At 36.1% G+C, this 21,477-nt stretch overlaps 2 protein-coding genes across 2 annotated transcripts in view; both read right to left on the reverse strand.

Moving 5' to 3' along the window:
• LOC114655814 (small integral membrane protein 29-like) overlaps positions 1-4,732 on the reverse strand; it is an 82,997-nt gene extending 78,265 nt beyond the window's left edge. Inside the window, exon 1 of the mRNA XM_028807068.2 lies at positions 4,564-4,732. The gene's annotated coding sequence lies outside the window, so the exon portion shown is untranslated. The remainder of the gene's footprint in view (positions 1-4,563) is intronic.
• Positions 4,733-5,686: 954 nt separating this feature from the next.
• llph (LLP homolog, long-term synaptic facilitation factor) lies at positions 5,687-17,063 on the reverse strand. The gene is made up of 3 exons (XM_028807046.2): positions 16,954-17,063; positions 13,533-13,759; positions 5,687-6,490 (listed from the first exon to the last, which is right to left on the reverse strand). Exons 2-3 carry the CDS (start codon positions 13,744-13,746, stop codon positions 6,330-6,332), a joined length of 375 nt encoding a protein of 124 aa, XP_028662879.2. The 5' UTR covers positions 13,747-13,759; positions 16,954-17,063; the 3' UTR covers positions 5,687-6,329.
• Between the last annotated feature and the right edge of the window lie 4,414 nt (positions 17,064-21,477).

Raw genomic sequence — 21,477 nt, forward strand, 5'->3', positions numbered from 1 at the left:
TGTGTTGTGTATTTACTCTATGGTCACTATACCTATCTGTTGGCTAATTTAGTGATTCTCATTACCACTAATCATAAAATAGGCCCCAGGGGATTTGAAACATTTGACTTGGGTTAACTACAAATGGAATCTATCAAGAACAAGACACTCTTTTCAGGGAAACAAAGATAACTTCTTTTAGCATATTAAGAAGAGGCACAATAACAGAAGCCCAAAGAATATCTTTTGCTTTCACCATTCTGGTCAGATCCCATTTACCTAGAGTCTTCAAACTACCAACTGCTTTCAGTTTCCAAATTGGTCTTTTCTTGGGCATTGTATCAAAAACTTTTTGGAAGTGAGAATTGAAAATATTAAGTGTTCTACTGCTCTTGAAAATATTTCTTCTTTCTTCATACCAGTTATGCATAATAATAAGACTAATGTACCTCAATCCTAGCCGCTTAAAACATTCATAATTGATAGCTGCTTTCCTAACTTGTCTTTTATGGTTATTTCCAGTAAATCCAGTTACAGATCACATCACCTGGCTTATGTTTGCCACAGTTGATAAAATGTGTGTATTTACAGTATAATTGAACAATGCTGACTAGGTTCATGTCCGTAGAAATCTCCCAAGTTTGTACTAACTTTTATATTTTGTATAAACATTCACTAAGTTCCTTGTGCAATATTGCCTAGCAGTGAATTAATTTAGATAGATAGATGTTTTCAGCCTTAGTAATCTGGGTGGCACATAACTCTCTAAAATCTGTAAATTATTTAGAGTGATTCAGATACTCACAGATTTATTTCCACTTTACTAATAGTTGATAAAAACTTCAGGAAAAAAAAAAGAGTGTTACTATTTCCTTCTCAGCATGTTTTATTTCCCTCATGACATTCTTAATACCCTTCACCTCCTAACTGTTAAAATAATGGTAGAACCTTAGGGTTGTCTCTTGTATTATGAGGTGCATTCCTCTCCAGCTGTCACTCAGCATTTCTAATGTTTAAGATGTTAATAATGAATACTGGCATCACTCAGACAATCACCCTGAGGTGGGAAGGCAAACAAAAAAAAAGTACAGCTGCAATCAGAAAAAAGGCTGCATTTCAAGTCATTTTAATTCTAGTAATTTTCAACTTAGAAATGTGTGGTTTTTTACTAAGCAGTATGAAAGCTGTCTTGAGGTATGTCTGTTATGTGGGTGGAAAAGCAGCACAGTAAATGAAAATAGAGAAACACAATGACATTTTCTTGATGTTATCTAAGTGGTTTATACCACAAAAATATGAACTTTTTTTTAAAGTAGTAAATTCACATTGTTTCACAATAAAGTCACCCGCTTTCTTAAGATGTAAGTATACCAATGAACTTGCACTTCAGGCCAACTCATGTTATATGGATCATGAATTAGGAATGATGGCTTTGAGACAGAGATGTAATAGTAAAAGGTCAATATTGTGGGTAAGGATGAATGTCGGTTATTCTTCACTTGTGAATCTATCAAAAGGTAACAATATACTGTAAGTGTTGTTTGTGTGTTTACTAGCTGTCTAGAACATGGTCAGTTTTGACAAGAACAAGCCAAGCAGCCCAATAAGCTCACCTGTTCTGTTCAACAAAATAACATCAACTTGCATTTTGAAGGTCCTTAAAGAAAAGTTGTTTATCACACTATTTGGTGACTTACTCCATCTGTCTAAAGTTGTCCAAGTGAAGAAAAAAATGTTAATGTTATTTAATTAATTTCCTTTGTATTTTTAAACATTTCAGGCATGTCACCTCTTAATCTCCAACTGCTTGTACTCAAAAGGTTCAACTGCTTCAATCTTTCCTCATATCTCACACTGCTGGAATTAGCCTAGTTGCTCTTCTCTGGACTTCCTCTAGTGCTGTTATAACTTTTTGGCAACACAGGAGACCAAAGCTATATTGAATATACTAGAATAACCTTTATGAATGTATAATTCGTTTGTACTCTACACAACTTAACTCTACAGCACAATATCCTATTGGCACCTCTGCACATTATAAAGATCTAACAAGAGTTGCAACCACTCTTAACTCCTGGACTCTTCTCATAAGGTGTACTTTGATAATTCAAACTCCCCATTGTGTATTCAAATCTAGTATTTCTAATTCCTGTGTGTGATACTTACAACTATTGTACTTACATTCAATTTCTTTTGCCAGAAACTTGTCCAAGTCTGAATTCTTTCCAGATTCGTCTGCAATTATTTGTTTCATTCTACTGTACATTATCTGCTATCCTACCTACTTTGGGATTATCTGAAAACCCAACCAGCTTGGTATTTATTTTCTTATTCAAGATCATTAATGTGTACTAAACACAGAAGTAGCCCAAGCAATGCTCCTTAAGAGATCCAACTTTTAAAATCACATAAGTCAGTTAAAAGGCCCCTCTACCATCACTCTTCGCTGTCAAGTGTTTAAGCTGCTGTATTTTGGCACCTATGAATACATTGTGTCCTGAACACCACTTATTTAAATTTGATCACCAACCTTCTAAAATCAAGATAAATATCATATGTACCTCAATGATTACACACTTTTGTTTCTTTCTCATATAATTCAATAAAATAAGTGAAACACAGTCACATCATCTAGCCTAATGCTGACTATTCTCTAATACACCAGTACTTGTGTGTACGTTTTGTTCAATCGTTTCTTTAATAATTGGTTATATTAATTTACTCATGATGCATATTAAACTTACTGGACAAAAGTCACTCAGATCAGTGTGATCATCATGTTTATATAATGGGACATTTACTAACTTCCATTTCCCAAGCGTGCTATGAAGTTTGAAGTATACATGTCAATGGTTGATAGATATGAATGCTAAACTAAATAAGAACTCGAGGATAAATGTTACTTGGTCACCAATGGTTTGTTTGATTTCAGCCTTTTTTATCCTTTATAACATCCAAATCTGCAAGAACCTCCTTACTAGTCCCTGTAACCATTGGGAGGTTCTCAACTTCTTCACATCAAGAAAAATCAGGACAATGCAAATTTAGAGCATTCATTATTTCACTGTCTATATATTAGTTCACTCCTCCTTGACCACTATATTATTACTAAAATAATGAATTGACTTTTGAGGGGAATTTTCTGAAACATTTCTCTCCATTCGTACTGTAGATGTGATACTTCAGCCAGATGACAGAGTTGTAACTAAAAGAATTGCTAGAATAGGTAACTTTAAATAGAATTGCATGACGTCAGGGCAACTACCTAACCAGTATTTCTACTTGTAAAGTATATCCCACATACCATGGTGTAAAAATCAGTAATAAAACAAAGCTCATTATCCAGGAATTTAGAGCTTGTGACAACACATCTTTAGCAATACTGCTACTTATTTACTAATTTACTTTTTTGAATTAAAAAAAAAAACCAAAGAAACCTAAATTCTTTACTGTTGTGTGGATAAATCTTTCTTCCTTATGTAATGAATTACGGGAATCTAGTCACTTTACTAATTATCATTGCACATTCGTTTTGACTAAGCTTCAGTTTTATATAAATGATAAACCTATTCATTGATCTATTCATTCATTTTCTAAACCCGGGTTGGCTGAAGCATACCACCAAAGGACACCACTCCATTGCGGGCACACTCATGTGCACATCCCAGCAGAGCCAGTTTAGAAGCACCAGTCAAACTAAAATTAACATCTTTCAAACGTGAAAGCAAACTGGATCCCTGAAAGAAAAACGGACAAAGAGAAGGGGACAGTATAACAACCTCACAGAGCGAATGATAGGGCAGATCTTCAAACCCACATCTTCTTGGTAAGGTGGAAGTGCTGCATTTAAACTTATTTAAAACAGCCTTTATATTATGAAGAGTCTGAACTGAAACATGTACATAATATATCTAAGTCAGCCAACAAAATCACTTTTAATTGCTTGCTTTCTATTGTGTCAGCAGGGAGGTGGGGAAATAACTGCTGAAGGCAGCTCCACTTGTTTTTCCAGAAAATGAACAGGCAATTGTACAGAGGTTCACCGTATCAACAATAAACTGGGTGAGGCAAGCTAGAAGTTTTATAATATCCTCACATTCTGCTACACCACATATCAGAATACTGCATTTTGTTCAGCCTTTTTTTAAGATGGTATAAAATAACAAATCAAAGTATACTATGACAAACATTGGAGGTTTGGCTCAGACACTGCCCATGTGGATGAAGACTGCAATGAGATATAACTTTAACATGAATTCTCTCTCTTACATTAGAAAACTGTGTTTTCATCAAACTACAATCCATCCTCCAAGGTTTTATTAATGAAACAATTCAATTATTTTTTTCATTTATCGCTCACCCGCTTTCATATACATCAGGCAGGTATTAAAAGATTATAATTATGTAAGTTTATAATATGTGCCATTTAATATAAGAAAAAGCAATATAAAAATTATAGACAGTATTGTAATCACATAATTTTCAGTCTTTTTCCTATCAATTGTAAAGAAAACAAATTAAACATTAAGTAGTCTCCCATCCTTTTGTGTTACTTATATTTTTAATAAAACAAAAAAGACCTACTTTTTAGCTGGTGTTGTGCGTGTCTCACATTTGGTAACACCTCTGAGCCACTGACCTTGTTCCACCTGTGCAGGTACATTTTTTGCAGTTCACGCAGAGTTAAGTACAAGGCAGGAAGTAATAAGCTCATTAACCCATTCAGACCTGGATAAAGATGCACTTTAAAAAAAAAAAAAAATTTTTTTTTTTTTTTTTTTACACATCTATTGATATTGAAACAATGGTTTTATCTTTTACTCTTTTCCTTACTTTAGTAGCCAAAAGCAACATTTCAGATTGTTACATAAGTTACATAAACAATTGTGCCGTTTTCAAACCTACTGTAAAATGTTTTTATAAAGTGTCACAAGAAATGTATACCTTATTAAATAATAAACAGTATGAAGAATAAAACATTTAACTTTGGTGTTGGTTGTTCACTCAGGATCATTTTTTGTCGGCTAATAGGGTTTGGTTAAAGATGTGATAAAATTCACTGTAAACTTGCAGAATATCAACTGGGGGTAAATACTCTTTCACAGCAGTCAATATTTACATATGAAACATGGACAATGGATGATGGCCCCAATGGGAAAAATGCAAGCAAAAATCAAGACAACACAAACTGAAAATGAAAACGGAATTGAGATCACCAGAAAAAAAGGGGAAATGTGTGGGTTGGAAGCAAGAAATGGGAAAATCTGAAGAAGGCATTTTATTGAACTTGACAAGTGCTGTAAAACAGTTTCTCCCTACTTCTCAAACATGGAGCAGGAGCGTTGAAGCGGTCCCACTGCCTGTTCACGATAGACATTCCTTGTCAATTTTGGCATTCATGAAAGCTTTTGACCATTTTCGCAATGCCTCAAGGCACACTTGTTGATCTGATACACCCACTCATCAGGTTCTTTGCACGTGAAAAGGGAACACGTTCACCACTAAAGATTCAGGCTGCTGTCCCAATCAAAGCAAATTAATCTCATTAGAAGGTAGAAGAATGTATTGCAATTTGGACTGCAGCACAATTTTATACAAAATACAGCATTAGCATATTTTTTCAATCTAACATTTTTACATTTTAAGTTTACCATTTAAGGTTATTTAGGATTTAGCATCATTATCATGAGTAGAATACCAAAATTAATTAATGAGTCAAATTATCTGTATTATGGAGCAACAAACAGCTAAACAGCATAATTAAAAATCACATTTGCAATTGAGAAGAAATGTCATATATTACAAATCTAGAAATTAAGTAAACAGAAATCACACATTTCAATTTAACTTCAATCCCACCTTTTAGTATATTGAATATAACACGTAACAAGATACAACATGTTTCCATTCTGCATTAATATGTCCTTTTTACCAAGCTATAAAACTTCTGTTGAAATACAGCAACTAATTGCAACATCCTATGTGAAAACTTCACAGAATCAAAATAGCTCTGCATTGAAGCATAGGAAAAAACACAAGTAATCAATATTTATTCATTTATCCTAATAGTAGTTTTATTTAAAATGCTTTCTTGGCAAGGTCAGATCACTGGAATTAAAATATAATTTCCAATCTAGACTTTTAACAGTCTCTCTATAATGAGCTTGACAGGTACATACCGTACAAAGAAAAAAAAGTTAAAGAAAATTGGTGTCATAAATATACTACATTAAAGCTTCTAACAACAACAGAGTAGCAGAATGGTCTTCTACAAATGAATTCCAAAGTTCTGGCGCAAAATAAAGGTACTTCCAAGCAGCGTATACTGTATTTATTGACTATTACATCTGCTATGCCCTCTTTTTCATCTTCTTAGTTTTGCCTTGCTTTACACGCTTTTGCTTCAACTTTCTCCTCTGTCGGGGATGCATCCATACTGGATATTGCCCATGTTCATTTAACTTTGTCTTTTTGCTTCGCTTGCCATCAGTCTCCATCGTAGATCCAACTTCTACAATCAAAAAAAAAAATAGTAATAGAGAGGAACAAATTAAACAATACCAAGCTCCTGTAAGTTCTTCCCATTTTCTTCATCCAAATATTTAATATTTACTATTATTAGCTTTGGATGAAACACTTTTAAGTGTAACTACTTAGGTCAGATACAATTTAGCATCTGAACCAATGTCCAACTATTACTTCACAATTATTGATAACTGATTATACTCTGCATGAGTGTCACTTGGAGTTTTAATCCATACTGAAGACATTTGAATGGAACAAAGGGAAACAAAGTTCTTCAATTCGTGGGAATTACAAATGGAGTGAAGTAGCATACACCTTTACAGTGGACAATTCTCCACCCTACCAGATCCACAGCACGGTAACACTGGTCAGAACATTACAGGTTGCTTTTCAGATTGATACATTTACAATTTAACTTAACTTGCGCTAATGTTTTATTTTTGCAAAAATGCTGTAAAATACTATTGATAGTAACTAAGCTTTTTTAGTGTCACTAAACTATAGGTAAAACAAGGATGTGAACTTCTATTTCTTGTCATCACTCATTGTTTTAGTCCTTAGCGGCTTTGGAAATATTAAGGGTGTGTGCAATTCAATGTAAAGCATCCTTCTATTTTTCTACTTATTTCTTGGTCTTTTTACTTTTTATGTCATCTTTAAAAAAGTCTCTCAGCCAGGCATTATTTGACAAATCACTCTCGTACATCAAGGAATTGACAGCTTTGGGGGGCTTAGTTTGCATTTTTTTTCACATTGTGCTTCTCCTAATTAATTCCAGTCACACTCCAAACATTTTATATTCCTCAGTACATGAAGGTACAGGTTTGGGAGAAGCTAAAGAAAAGTCTGACACAAAATCAGGGGTGTCAAATAGTGGTCCTTGAGGGATACAGTGGTTGCTTTCTTTCATTCCAATCAACTTCTTAATTTGACATCAATCCTTATCATAAATCAGCTTTGTGTCTAATTAAATGGCTTACCTATACTTTCAATTTGTAGTATCAGAAATTAATGTCAACGTGACCTGGATGTTTCTTTGATAATCAGGAAAATAAAGTGATACCTTGGAATCCGAACTTAATCCGTTCCAGAACCCTGTTCGAGTTCCAAGGGCAATTTTTTCCCTTTAAAATAATAGAAACTGGATTAATCCGTTTCTGAGTCCTACAAACTCGAATTTTCAAAAATGATTTTAACAGTAAATACACTGGATTTTAAGGTAAAATATTAACAAATAATAATAATAGGATTGTAAGTTGTACAGTTGTAATTATATAAAAAAAATAACATGAAACAGGCACAAAAGCATAAAATTAGCAGCAAAAAATCACAAGATGCTTTCACTACAGTTTCTGACAACAAACTGAATGACAAAGCATATGGGTGGCCCAAGCGCTGGGGAAACGTACGAGCAACGTGCTGGGCATTCGGATTCTGGGGCAAAATTTGCTCAAATATTTAATTTGGATTCTAAGTTGTTCAAGTTCTGGGGCATTTGGATTCCGGGGGCAATACTGTATTGATAATGACCATAACTTTTTGTATAGTAGTTGTTTTAGGATGTATATTTTGTTTTATCCATGCCATCCATTTTTGGTTGCTTACCCAGGTTCAGGTCATGAAGGCAACAATCCAAGTAAAAAGAACATCCCTTTTTAACAGCCACCTCTGAGGGGATACAGAGGCGTTCCCAGGCCAACCAAGAGACAATCTTTCCAACATGTCATGGGTCTGCCCCAAGGTCTCATCTAAGTTGGACATGCTCAAAAACACCTCCCCAGGGAGGAGTCCAAGAGGCATCATAATCAAATGCCCCAACCATGTCTGTTTTACATCATTTATATTTTTTCCAAAGAAAATCAGTTTCTAATTTTTTTAAAAAAGCAATTAGTAATTATACAAAAACAACAAGGTAGCCAATATCTAGTTTTTACCGTATGTGTTCATCAACAATTTACCCACCAAGCGCAACTGATCTACTGTGCAAAAGTAACTATGAATAAAAATAAAGTTCAGAAAATGACAGCAAAGAAAAAAAAAATGACTAAGAAATTTACATAATTTTTGCATATTAAACAGGAGTTAACCGCTGATGCACTGTAAAATTTAAAATAACATTGTTTTTCTTTTCTAGCCTCCTAATAAAAGCAAAAGTCATACTGCAAAAATAACTTGATTACTGTGTTTGCTAATTGTAACATAAATCGCTTTGCAAATTAGTGTAGAATAGCATAGTTAGTGCCATATGTCAAAAAGAACAACATTTTAGGGGTAAATTTGTTTCCACGGTCTGAATGAATAGTATTCATACCTTGGGACTTAGCCTAAACTATCTCTGTGTTTCCCACTATCCCAACTTTTTTATTTTTGGGAGTGAGACAGTTAACTGTGGCCAGCTAATATGCATCATATTTCCCAAATCAAAGTCAAGATCTAAGGCTAAGAAAACTTGTTAGATTTCAAAGACATGGAGATTCATTCAACTATTTTTCATCCAATAGGGAACACTGAGAGCTTCCATCATAATGCCTCAGGGTGCAAGGGAAGTGCAACTTGACTTGCTCAGTTATTACAAGCATAAAAGAGTAAATACTGAGGATGTGTACGTACTTCCTTCAAATGTCTAGTCACTAAAGAAAGAACATAAATTTTCCTTGGTCAATTTGAGGTTGCTCTTTTTAATTTAAAAGGAAGAAAAAAGTTCAGATTTTAAGACTAATTCTCTCCAGTCAAAACTTTTTCTCAGAAAAGTAAAACAAACAAAGGAAGAATTTCTGACACAGAAGAATGATAAATGGTTTAATTAACTACAACATTAGTTGTAATAACAAGGAACACCAAACTTGAACTGCTATCTGGCCAAAGAATATTTCAGAAGCAAATAGAATACACTATTTATATACAGTACAATAAACATATTTTAAAACCTTTTAAAAATAAATTGTCTGAAGCAGTCACACTTCTGATATTTAGGTAGTTGATATAGGAAGTTGACCTGCAGATACATTTCCAGGGGAAAAAAAAAAAAAAAAAAAGTTTCAAAAATGTACTGCCAAACAGCAGTATAATTTAAATAGACATTATATAAATACTTTCTGGGAATGTTATATTTTAGTAAAATGACAATTATTGATTGTTCCACTGCACATTTATCATCGTATGATCCTGTTTCTATTAAAAAAGTTGTTTTGGACAACACAAACAGTAATTCTATATGGCTGTGCACCATTTGTGGCATATCTATTTCCTGAACATTTAAATTAAGATGCCTTCATTAACATATCCATATTCATAGACAACACTGGTATAAGTTTTACATTGACCTTGTAAAAGAGAATGTGTTCAATTGTAAAAATGCAGATAAAAAAAAACCTGATAGTTTTGGCCTGCATAAATTAAATCTTGTTAAACTATTTAACATTTCATTTAAAATGCTTTCTTAGTATTTTACTCATTTCATTTCATTTAATCTCACTCTGTTTTAGGGTTGAAGGCACAACCAGCACTGGAGCTAACAAATAAGACATTCCTGTACAGCTGGGATCTCAAACTCCAGTCCTGGAGTGCCTCAGTGGCTGCAGGTTTTCATTCTAACCCTTTTCTTAATTAGTGACCTGTTTTTGCTGCTAATTAACTTTTTGAATTCACTTTAATTGACTTGTTTTTTTAAGATATGTTCTCTGGAATTTTTTCATCATTCCTTTGAATTGCTTCATTTCTTTCCTTTAACAGAAATGAAATGTGAAGTGAGTGAGCCAACAGAAGACCAACTAAGTCAGGTCTTCAAACTCCAACCAATTTCCCTTCAACCCATTGCTTAATTAGGCATTGAGTCTTGTTGTTAATTAAATTTGTTCTTTAATTCCATGGCTTGCTGCTGCTCTAATTGTGTTATAGCATACATTTTCAAAATTATTGATTTTCTCTTTTCTAAGAGCACTGTTAAATTGTTATGGGGACCTTAACATTCCTGAGACTTAAACCCTTTTTATTTTCAGATACTATATGATGGTCACAATTTGCTGGTCATGTTTCGGTTCATTTTCTATCTCATTATCGTTTTGCTGCTAATTAAAGAAAAACAATTATTGGTTCTAAGTCTTCAAGAGCAAGTCAATTAATTCAAAAGAAGTTAATTAGCAACAAAAACATGTCACTAATTAAGAAAAGGTTTAGAAAGAAAACCTGCAGCCACTGTGTCCTTCAGAGGGTTCACACTAGGGAATCCATTCCCGGACGGCATTCCCAGACATTTTTCATTCCCGGGAATGAAACTGCTGTAATTCCCAGGAAAACGGGAACAGCCAAGCTCGCAAATATAGCGTGTAAAAATCGATCAAGATATAACAGAGTTATAGTTGAAAATAATTAAGGTGGTGCCATTGCTACAGTTTGCACTTCATCAGACAACAGCTTTGAACAGCAACTTGAAATTGCAATGCATCAGTCTGTTGCACAGAATGATGACAAGAAACTGGATGCATCAGTAAAAGCTGAAATGGCGGTGTTTCAGCGCAACGGCAAGCACGGGTCGTTGTTTAGAACAAGTGTAACAGTGTCTGATGATTGTGCCGCCTACTTCAGTGGAGGCAGAGCGTGCTCTCTCAGTGGCTGGTGTACTTCTGCACGAAGGTGCTCTCTTGCATGGACGACCGCACGCTGGACACGTTAATAATAATTTATTACACTGATATAGAGCTTTTCTCAGTACTCAAAGCGCTATCCACACAGGGAGGAACCGGGAGGCGAACCCACAATCTTCGACAGTCTCCTTACTGCAAAGCAGCAGCACTACCACTGTGCCACCTGTGAGGACGTTGTGCTTTCTATGCTATTATTATCGCAACTAAAGATATATGTACTTCTATGACAGCATGAACTGCTTGTAGAGAAGGTTAGTCTTTTATTTGTGTCAACATATTGCAGTAGTTTTATTAAAAATAAGTGTCGGTTGTTCTAAAACCTTTCACATGTGAGATGCCCGGAATTCCCGGGAATGAAATGCGGGATTCCCGAATTCCCGGGAATGGATTCCCTAGTTCACACATACAAACTCATACATAACTAACTCAGAATATCTACTATAATCAAACTAACCAGCATATCTTTGGTATGTGGGATGAAACGTGGTGTACCTGGTTAAAAGTACATGTAGACATGAAAACAACAATATCCAAACATGGCATTAGAACCCAGGATCTAATTACTTAAAATAGTCAACACTTACATAGATTATAATCATTTTAAATAATTGTTAATCCTTCTATGTGCTGTGACAACTACGGTACAGCATTAATATTTTGTAAAGAAACTTACACCCACCTTAATAACAGGATAGGTGTGTGCCTGTCTGGTTACGATGTTTCTGTCATTCCAATAGATGTTGCTTCATAAACATTAACACTGCTTTAACAAATCCCATAGCCAATGGCATATAACAGAGGCATATGCATTGCATAGTGCACTGCAAACTTTAACAGAGGCCTGTGTTTCAACCAATCTTTGGCAGGTAGCACAGCTAGTTTTTACTATAAAATGTTACCTTCCAGACCTGACTAAATAAATGAGATTAAGAGTTTCTTTTCCTAGAAATTTTGATTCTGTTCATCTGGACAAAGTTTTTAAGTGGGAGAAATATTTCGAGACTTATCCAAGTCTCTTCCTCAGTCTCAATTGACTGCAGGTTTCCCCAACCTTATAAACAGTACCTTTGCTTAATCACAGAGACTAGAACCATTGACAAAGGGCCAGTTGATCAGTGATATGCAAATTGTCCACTGATTAGTAGACGTGTGAACCATTCATAGAGGGTTGAGGAATGGCTGCAATCACAGCATTGTAAGATGGCGACAGATGTACCCTTAGGCCCCTTCCTCTGTTCAGAGAAGGTCGTTCCTTTTTCACGTAAATGGCCTCCTTGATTCCTCTCTCAACCCAGCGCTCCTCCCTGTCCAGGATGTGCACCTCTTCATCTTTAAAGGAGTGACCACTATCCTGTAGATGTAAATAGACTGCGGAGTCCTGGCCTGACGAGGAAGCTCTTCTGTGTTGTGACATGCGCTTAGCCAGTGGCTGCTTGGTTTCCCCGATGTACAATTCACGGCACTCCTCCTGGCACTTAACTGCGTAAACTATGTTACTCTGTTTGTGCCGTGGGACCCGATCCTTGGGATGGACCAATCTTTGGCATATCGTGTTTTGGGGTTTGAAAGCCACTGAGACCCGGTGTTTCGAGAAAATGCGTCTCAGCTGTTCCGATACTCCTGACACATACGGGATCACTAAGGGTTTTCGCTTAGACAAGAGTTTCTTTTATAAAAAGACACTGGCAATCAAAGGCCAACACTTCCATAAATGCCTGGCCTAGCAGATTTTACAGTAAAAGAATAAACAGTTTTGTGTATTAGATACAAACCAAAAACTTTTCAAATTAAGCTCAGCCAATCATAAAAAAACTGGCACAATTACACTGAACAACTACCTAGACCCATGTTAAAGATTTTCCAAACAAGTACTGCTTTTTCATTATTTTGCATTCCTCATGAGGTCTGGAATACATCCTTACTGAAAGTGGTCAATGTTGATTGCAAACACTTGATCTTGATAAAAATAAGTGAGCAGTTGGCCATCAGACACATTGTCTCCCTCTTTATTTGTCAAACTGAGTTACAAAAAGCACTGAATATGATACTGAGTTTTTCCACTTTTTTAAACGAATACAAAACAAACCATATTTCTATTGCTGAGTAAAGAAAGACTGTTTGCTTTGTGAGGTGTGCATGCATACTACTGTAAGTCTGAGATTACTGGACCAAAATGCTAGTAAAAGTTCCATTCATCCAGCATAAAATACAAGGAAAATTGATAACATTATGTGCAAGTGAAAGGGGCTTTAACATGATCTTAATTTAAAAAAAAAAAATCATTGCATTAATATTTTGATATATCATACAGGAGTATAGCTGGTAATGTATTTTTTAAAGACTTCTTCAGAATCAATGTTCAAAAAGTTCATGTGAAGTACTCACCTTCTTCTCCCTCCATCTCCACATCTAGTGCTTTTTCTTGCAACTTTTTAGGAGGAACCACCGTGGCCATTTCCTTTATCTCTTTCATCAAAATACCCCCTTCCCCATCTATATTTAGGACACCCTTCAGGCGAGTAAGTTCTTTTGGAGCATTTTTCTTTCGCTTCTCTGCCCGCATCTTTCTTCTCCACTTACTGCGTAAGCTCTTGGCCATATTTTTCAGGACTCTGCAAGGAGATGACAGGGGAAAAAAACAAAACCTAAGACAGCTTAACTATAAATGCAAGTTGACTATGTGGGTAACTATAAGTCTTTACACCTATAATTCAAAAAGTTTTAGATTCTGCAGAATTCTCTCCTGCCAGTAGCGACCATTCCTACAGTAAATATAAATGGAACTGGCCAAGTTGGACTATCCATGGGACCTCAACCACAATTTCAATTGAATTAAATCACTTTCTATGACACAGTAACATCATCCATTATTAGGTTATACGAATTACTTTAAGAAATTAGTTAACAATGAGGAATCTTATGGCTGTGCCTTTCCTGTACATTTAGTTCATCCTTTTCATTACAAACACTGTATATTCTGACATCCTTTACCTATTCAGCCATAATTTTGTTCTGAATCAAAGAAAGCAGCACAAATGAAAAATGACTACTTACTCTTACCAGAATTCCACATTCCATTCTATTTGAAAACATTATTTATCTCATACTGTAAAGTACATGAATCTGATTTGCATCAACATCAAGTTAATTAATAAAATTTACAGTTCAGACAAAGCACTTTGACATTCCGAACAATCTACCGATGGTTGAGAAAATAATATTAGCTAAACACCCTTTTTTTTTTTTTTTTTAATTTTATTTATTAATTTTATTGTAATCATTCCATACAAATAGATCAATTTATAACAAAAAGAAAAAAAAATTGAAGACAAATCAAACCCCTTGTGACCCCAAGGCTGTCTGACAGGCATTTAAAAATTTTGGTCCAAAATGATGTTAGTTTGGTGCAGGCCCAAAACATGTGACCCAGTGAGGCAGGAGCTTGGGTGCAGCGTTCGCAGGTTGGATCCTGCCCTGGAAACATTTTGGACAGTTTTAAGTGAGACATATGCGCTTGATATATAATTTTTAGTTGAATAATTCTATGCTTTGCGCATATGGAGCTCGAGTGAATTCTCTGCTTTGCTACCTTCCACTCCTTTTCTGATACATTGATTAAGAGATCTTTTTCCCAATGTCCTCTTGGGTCTTTGAAAGGTAGGGACTCTAATAAGATTTTATATAATGCGGAAATGGTGTTTAATTCCTCGAAATTGAGCAGTATTTTTTCCAGCATGGTGGAATGTACGAGGTGAGGAAAATCGGGCAGTTTCTGTTTAACAAAATTTCTAATTTGAAAATAGTGAAAGAAATGTGTAGCTGGGAGGTTGAATTTGGAACGTAATTGTTCAAAAGATGCAAAATATGTTGCTTATATATAGATCTCTGAGCATTTTAATCCCAAAACTTTTCCAGGTATTAAAAACTGGATATGTTTGCAAGGGTTGAAAGAGGTGGTTCTCTTGCAGGGGTGCCGTGGATAAAAGATTTTCCATCTTAAAATGCTTTCTAAGTATTCTGGGTGAGTAAAGCACAATTGGGTTATTAGTATATTTGCGATAACTTGCATTTATTGGAGCGCAGAGCAGGGAGTATAAAGAAGTACTACAGTATTTTACTTCTATTGCGAGCCAAGCCTGTGTATGTTCATTTTTGTGTGTCCAGGTTTTTATGGCTTGTATGTTTGCTAATATTAGCTAAATAACTTGATCATGATGCAAGTTCAGAGCCAGGACAAAATCAGCAGGGGACATTACATTTTCATGGGGAGCAGAAGAGTGAAAGCTTACATTATTTGACTCACAATAAATATGCCCGAGTATGTGTAAACAAATCACAGCAAACAGATCATCATCATGCACACTGTAACACCACAAGATCATAACGCAATAAACCAAACACAGGGCATATCAGTCAGACATGTGTAAGGTGGCACCAGTAAGTACTTAAACTCACGCACACAGAAAACCAACTCATAGCACGGAATCTGCAAGTTTATGCAAAAAATAAATGTTGCAAATTTTTAGCATATTAATGATAAAAGGACATGTAGATTATGCTTCACAAGTAACTTTTGAAGTATTTCCTTTACTTTGTGGACGTTTCTCAAATTGTTTGCAATCATAAACCATCATCTCTTGTTCTGCACATAAACATGAAATTGATTTTTTCCTCCCCCCACCATGGGGTAACATAAAAATATAATTTTTCGTGGAGTATCCCTTCAAGTGTAAAATGTTGAGCAAATGTTAGTGTGCATTTCTCTATTTATAATCAACCTTATATGTTCTCTCTTAGGTTCTGTTTAATTGGAGATATATACTAAATGTAATTAAACGATTACCACAAAACTGAAAGAAAACAGAAGACCACATCAAATAAAAGTGACTTTAATTTGCGTCTCAATATTTGCTCCGAGTTTATTTGTAGTTTAATTCACTCTATTAAATGAGTGCCGGCTCAACCAGTAACCGAATTCTTTTTAGGTTGCATTTTAATTTTGACGTGCTTTCTGTGGGTTTGTTGTGGTGAGAAACTCTGGTAGAGTTACCCTAGCATACACTAATTGCGTGCTGTATGTGTACATACACAAAATTCAATTTTAACTGTATCATCCTATATAGACAAAACACACACACACATATCATTCCTCAAAATTTCACAAAACTATACGATCCCTTAAACGAGTATGTTAGCTAAAAGTGCATACAAACCTGTGCGTGTTTCAAACCTAAAGTAACCCTACAGACATTTTTGTTCGCTTATTTGAATCACAAAAGTTGCGGTAAGCTTAATATAAATTAAACAGAATGAACGTCCACTTTTTATGTGATAGCTTTCGAAATTATAAAAAGAACTCAAGCTGTCGATAAACAATACTACATCAGTATACAAAACAGCGAAACACCTTTTAGCCGTTAGTAATTATAATCTCGTCATGATCCCAAAGTAAATGCACGGTGACAAAAAACAAGTAAAGAACTGATGATATATGACCGCAGCGCAATTTACCATTATAATATATACACGAAATGGCGACCTATATCTGCAGTGTTGAGCACTAAACAGGAACTAACCCTAACCTAGGCATTAGTCTAATTAATAGCTGCTATAAATAATACTGAGACTCGTATATTTCTTCACTCAAGAATAATTTGCACATCCCTCTCGAAGCTAATAACATATTCTTTAATCAGATCAAGCTACATCCGTACACAAAACCTCCCACTAAAACAAAAACACTATCCTCTTTGCTTTGTGGAATAGTGAAATTTAAAGGCAAACAGAACAAATATTTAAGACAAACCTGGTGTTGCAAACGCTCTGCCAATTAACACGTGTTAATTTCAAAATCACGGCGCAAATATGATGACGTTGTGAAAGAGTAGTGGGCGCATCTCAGTGACGCAACAGACTAGCGTCACTGTTCTTGACAGGTCCCGCCCGCTACAGAGTAGCGCAAATCGATAGGCTAGTCCAGGGGTAGGCAATATCGGTCCTGGTGACCCGCAGTGGCTACAGGTTTTCATTCCAACCCAATTGCTTAATTAGAAACCAATCATTGCCAATCTCAGACCTTATTTAATTTTATGGCTTGTTAGTCTGTGCAATGTAAGGCTCTTATATCGTAGATTTTTTTCCTTTCCAAGGATATCATCCAAATGATTTGAAGCCTAAAACAGATCATTTTCAGTCTGTCACATTTTTCTATTAAGCGTTTTATTAAATCAAACAGTGCATGATGAACACACACAGATGTAATTGGAAAAAAGCTAGCTGGAGAACTGCTGGCTGCTTTGTCTTTTACATTTTATTGCTAATGAGGAGCAATTAAAACACTGAATGCAGCAGTTTAAGATTGAAATAAGCAATTCAGGTTGGAGAACCTTAACAAGCGAGACCACTAAAATGAAGCATCAAAATGTCACTTAAGCAATATGTGCTTCATCAGCAATAATTGAGTTCTCGTTAAGGAACTGGGTTGGAACAACAACCTGCACATACTGCGGCTCTCTAGGACCGACATTGCCCACCCCTGGGCTAGTCCAGCGAAACGGAGCATTCCTCAAGGCAGGGGTGGCAAACTCCAAGCCTGGAGTGCCGCAGTGGTTACAGGTTTTCATTCCAACCCTTTTCCTAATATGTGGCCAGTTCCATCCATCCATTATCCAACCCGCTATATCCTAACTACAGGGTCACGGGGGTCTGCTGGAGACAATTCCAGCCAACACAGGGCGCAAGGCAGGAAACAAACCCCGGGCAGGGCGCCAGCCCACCGCAGTAAGTGACCAGTTTTCACTGCTAATTAACTTTTTCCCCATCACTTTAATAGCCCTGTTAGAAGAGTTCAGCCCTCTGAATTGATTCCTTTCATCATTAAATGACAGCCAAGCAGAAATGAGATGTGAAACGAGCTAACAGATGACCAGCTAAACTGGGGCTTCAAACTCCAACCAATTTCACTCCAATCACTTTCTTAATGAGAAGCCAATTCTTCCTGTTAATTAAACTCGTTATTTAATTCCATGGCTTGTTGCTGCTCTCATTCTTCCACAGCACACATTTCAAAACTGTTCTTTCTTTCTGTTCTTTTTAAGAGCACCGTCAAAATGTTTTGGTGCCCTGAGAGATCAACCTTACCAAGACCATCACCTCTCTTTAATTTCAAATATTGTGTAATGGGCACATGGGAACTGGTCATATGATGGCTTGTTTTGTGTCTCACTATTGTTTGGCTGCTAATTAAAGAAAAAGAAACAAATATGGGGCCTGAGTCAAGTTAATTGAAAGAAGTAATCAGCAGCAAAAACTGGTCACTAATTAAGAAGATGGTAAGAATGAAAACCTGCAGCCACTGCGGCACTTGAGGCCTGGAGTTCGCCACCCCTGCCTTAAGGTATATTTCAGCTGTACGCTTACCAGTTCACTTTACAAAACAATGGTCACGACTGTTTATTTAAGACAACGAAAGGATGGAAAAAAAGAATTGACATCATTAATATATACGGAACACTCAGGAAAACTTGAACTACTCGGAGTCCGTTTTTTTCATCTTCTCTCGTTTGTTATTTTAATGATATTTAATCCAAGTTCTCAGTGGCCCCCTGCATCATTTGGCAGAATCAGGAACCAGTCGTAGACTAGATGGCAGTCAATCGCTGCACACACAGTGGGCTCTAGCCACAATAATGCAAACATCTTTAAAAGCGGTGCCAAAATATGAAGGCAGTCTACTGGAGATATGAGACATCAATTTTAACCCAAAAGTACCCCATAAATATCCTTAAAGCATTGTATGTCTTTAGAACGGATGCAAAATTAAGTCAGTGACGTAGGGACAAATCATAATATAACATTAAACTATCAAACCTGCCTAATCAAAATCAGGGTAGTTTGTGCAGGAGCCTAACTTAGCAGCATTCTGCACAAGCAGGGATTGAGACCAACAGATGCCCTAAGAAAAGCCCAGCACTTTTGTCCCCTTTGGCCCTTTCATTACCTAACTGACAAGACATTAAGACACAAGTGCTGAAGGTGAAATAAGAGATTAAACATTGTTTTCTTCCATGCCATTCCCCAAGGCCAGACCCCACATCTGTATTAATTTAATAATTCTTTGCATTTATATAGCGTTTTTCTCACTACTCAAAGCGCTCAGCAATTGCAGGTTAAGGGCCTTGCTGAAGTGCCCAACAGAGCAGAGTCCCTTTTGGCATTTACAGGATTCGAACCGGCAACCTTCCAATTGCCAGTGCATATCCCTAGCCTCAGAGCCACCACTCCATCCTATATATTTAAATATATTTTGTTAACAATGTATTTATTTAACACTAAAAAGCAGTAAGCAATATATGCAAAGTATGCACCTATAACTGGGGCAAGAGCAAAAAATGCAAATTCTCCACACAGTTTATGCATTTCTCAATAAAATTGTTATAAGGGAAAAATGCAAATGCTTGCCTTTATTGAAAACTATTTTTGATCACCCTCCCAAAGACTATAAGGCAAAATAAGTTCTGGTATTATCTCTACTGAAATTACAGTCATGGCCAAATGTTTTGAGAATGACACAAGTATTGGTTTTCACAGCGTTTTTAGCTCTTTTTGTCAGATGCTTCTATGGTATACTGAAGTATAAATACTAGCATTTCATAAGTTTCCAAGGCTTTTATTGACAATTATGTTAAGTTTATTCAAAGAGTCAATATTTGCAGTGTTGTCCCTTCTTTTTCAAGACCTCTGCAATTCACCCTGGCATGCTGTCAATCCACTTCTGGGCCAAATCCTGACTGATGGCAGTCCATTCTTGCATAATCAGTGCTTGGAGTTTGTCAGAATTTGTGGGTTTTGTTTGTCCACCCGCCTCTTGAGGATTGACCACAAGATCTCAATGGGATTAAGGTCTGTGGAGTTTCCTGGCCATGGACCCAAAATTTCAATGTTTTGTTGCCACTTAGTTATCACTTTTGCCTTATGGCACAGTGCTCCATCATGCTGGAAAAGGCATTGTTCGTCACCAAACTGTTCCTGGACGGTTAGGAGAAGCTGTCACTGCAAATATTGACTCTTTGCATAAACGTAATGTAATTGTCAATAAAAGCCTCTGAAACTTATGAAAAGCTTATAATTATACTTCAGTATACCATAGAAACATCAGACAAAATGATCTAGATACACTGAAGCAGCAAACTTTATGAAAACCAATACTTGTGTCATTCTCAAAACTTTTGGCCACAATTGCAAATGATCTTGACAACATACTCAAAACTAGATCTGAAAAGTAATGTAGCATAACAAGTCTGCTTCTAGAGTTAGCAGAGACAAGACAGCAAGCCTGACTTCTCATATGGTTGTTTTGTTGAGATTTTTAACATGCTTGAGCTGAGAAAACGAGTGCTTAGTTGTGCAGTTTGTGCCATTAATGTTAAATTCAATTGAAGTCAATAGTGGTTTTGAAAGAGTTAAGAGCAGCATAGCTAGGGAAAAAATGTTGTGTAGCCCCAAACACCCCTTCCCTTTGTGCCCAAGGCATGTGTTTGTTTTTTTCTTAATGGTTATTCTAGGATTTAGGGAATTGCAGGAACAAACCCTGGACAGAGTGCCAAATCATTGCAACAGGCTTTGAGATTTTCTTTATCATGAATCAATGATTGTAAGTTTTAATAAGATATAGACACGTTTTATTCTAATATAACATGCCAGGTAGACAGCTACAGAAGAGCCCTAACACAGTGTAGGTGCTTCAACCCGGTACCCTGATGACATCAGTGGATAAATTAAACAGCATGACATGTGGTGTATGTTCATGTGTGAGAGGTTTGAAGAAGTGTGGAAAGAAATTGAGGCCAACACTTAAGCTGCATAAAGAGAGGGACAGCCAGTAAGATTACTGCAAGAAAACGTCATAGAGATTCTCCAGGTTTATAATTTTGTTGGCATCTCCAGTGGCCTCAACATATTGAGCAGAAGAATTTACACAAAGTTGTGAGAAGTGAATTACACGACCTGAACAAAAATTAGGTAATTCTCACAAAATTAAACACAAGTAACTGCATAAACAAGCAGGTGAATCACACTTTAAGGTAATATTGCAAACTTTATCCCAGGGTTCAAAGCTCACCATTTTATTCTGGAACCTTTTGAATTTTTAACACAGACACCTATCCCAGTGCCAAAGTAGCTCCTGCAGGTCCACACCAACGTGCTGAAGTGCGCTTTGACTGCCACTATGGATCTCTTTTTAGGTAGGACTTTTTCAAAATTGTCCCCTTCGTGATTCCTTCTTGGTGGCAACTGAGAGCCTCTTTGCAGCTACTATGATTTTGATTTC

The sequence above is a fragment of the Erpetoichthys calabaricus genome, chromosome 1 (assembly GCF_900747795.2).
Source record: "Erpetoichthys calabaricus chromosome 1, fErpCal1.3, whole genome shotgun sequence".
NCBI classification, from domain to species: Eukaryota; Metazoa; Chordata; class Cladistia; order Polypteriformes; family Polypteridae; genus Erpetoichthys; species Erpetoichthys calabaricus.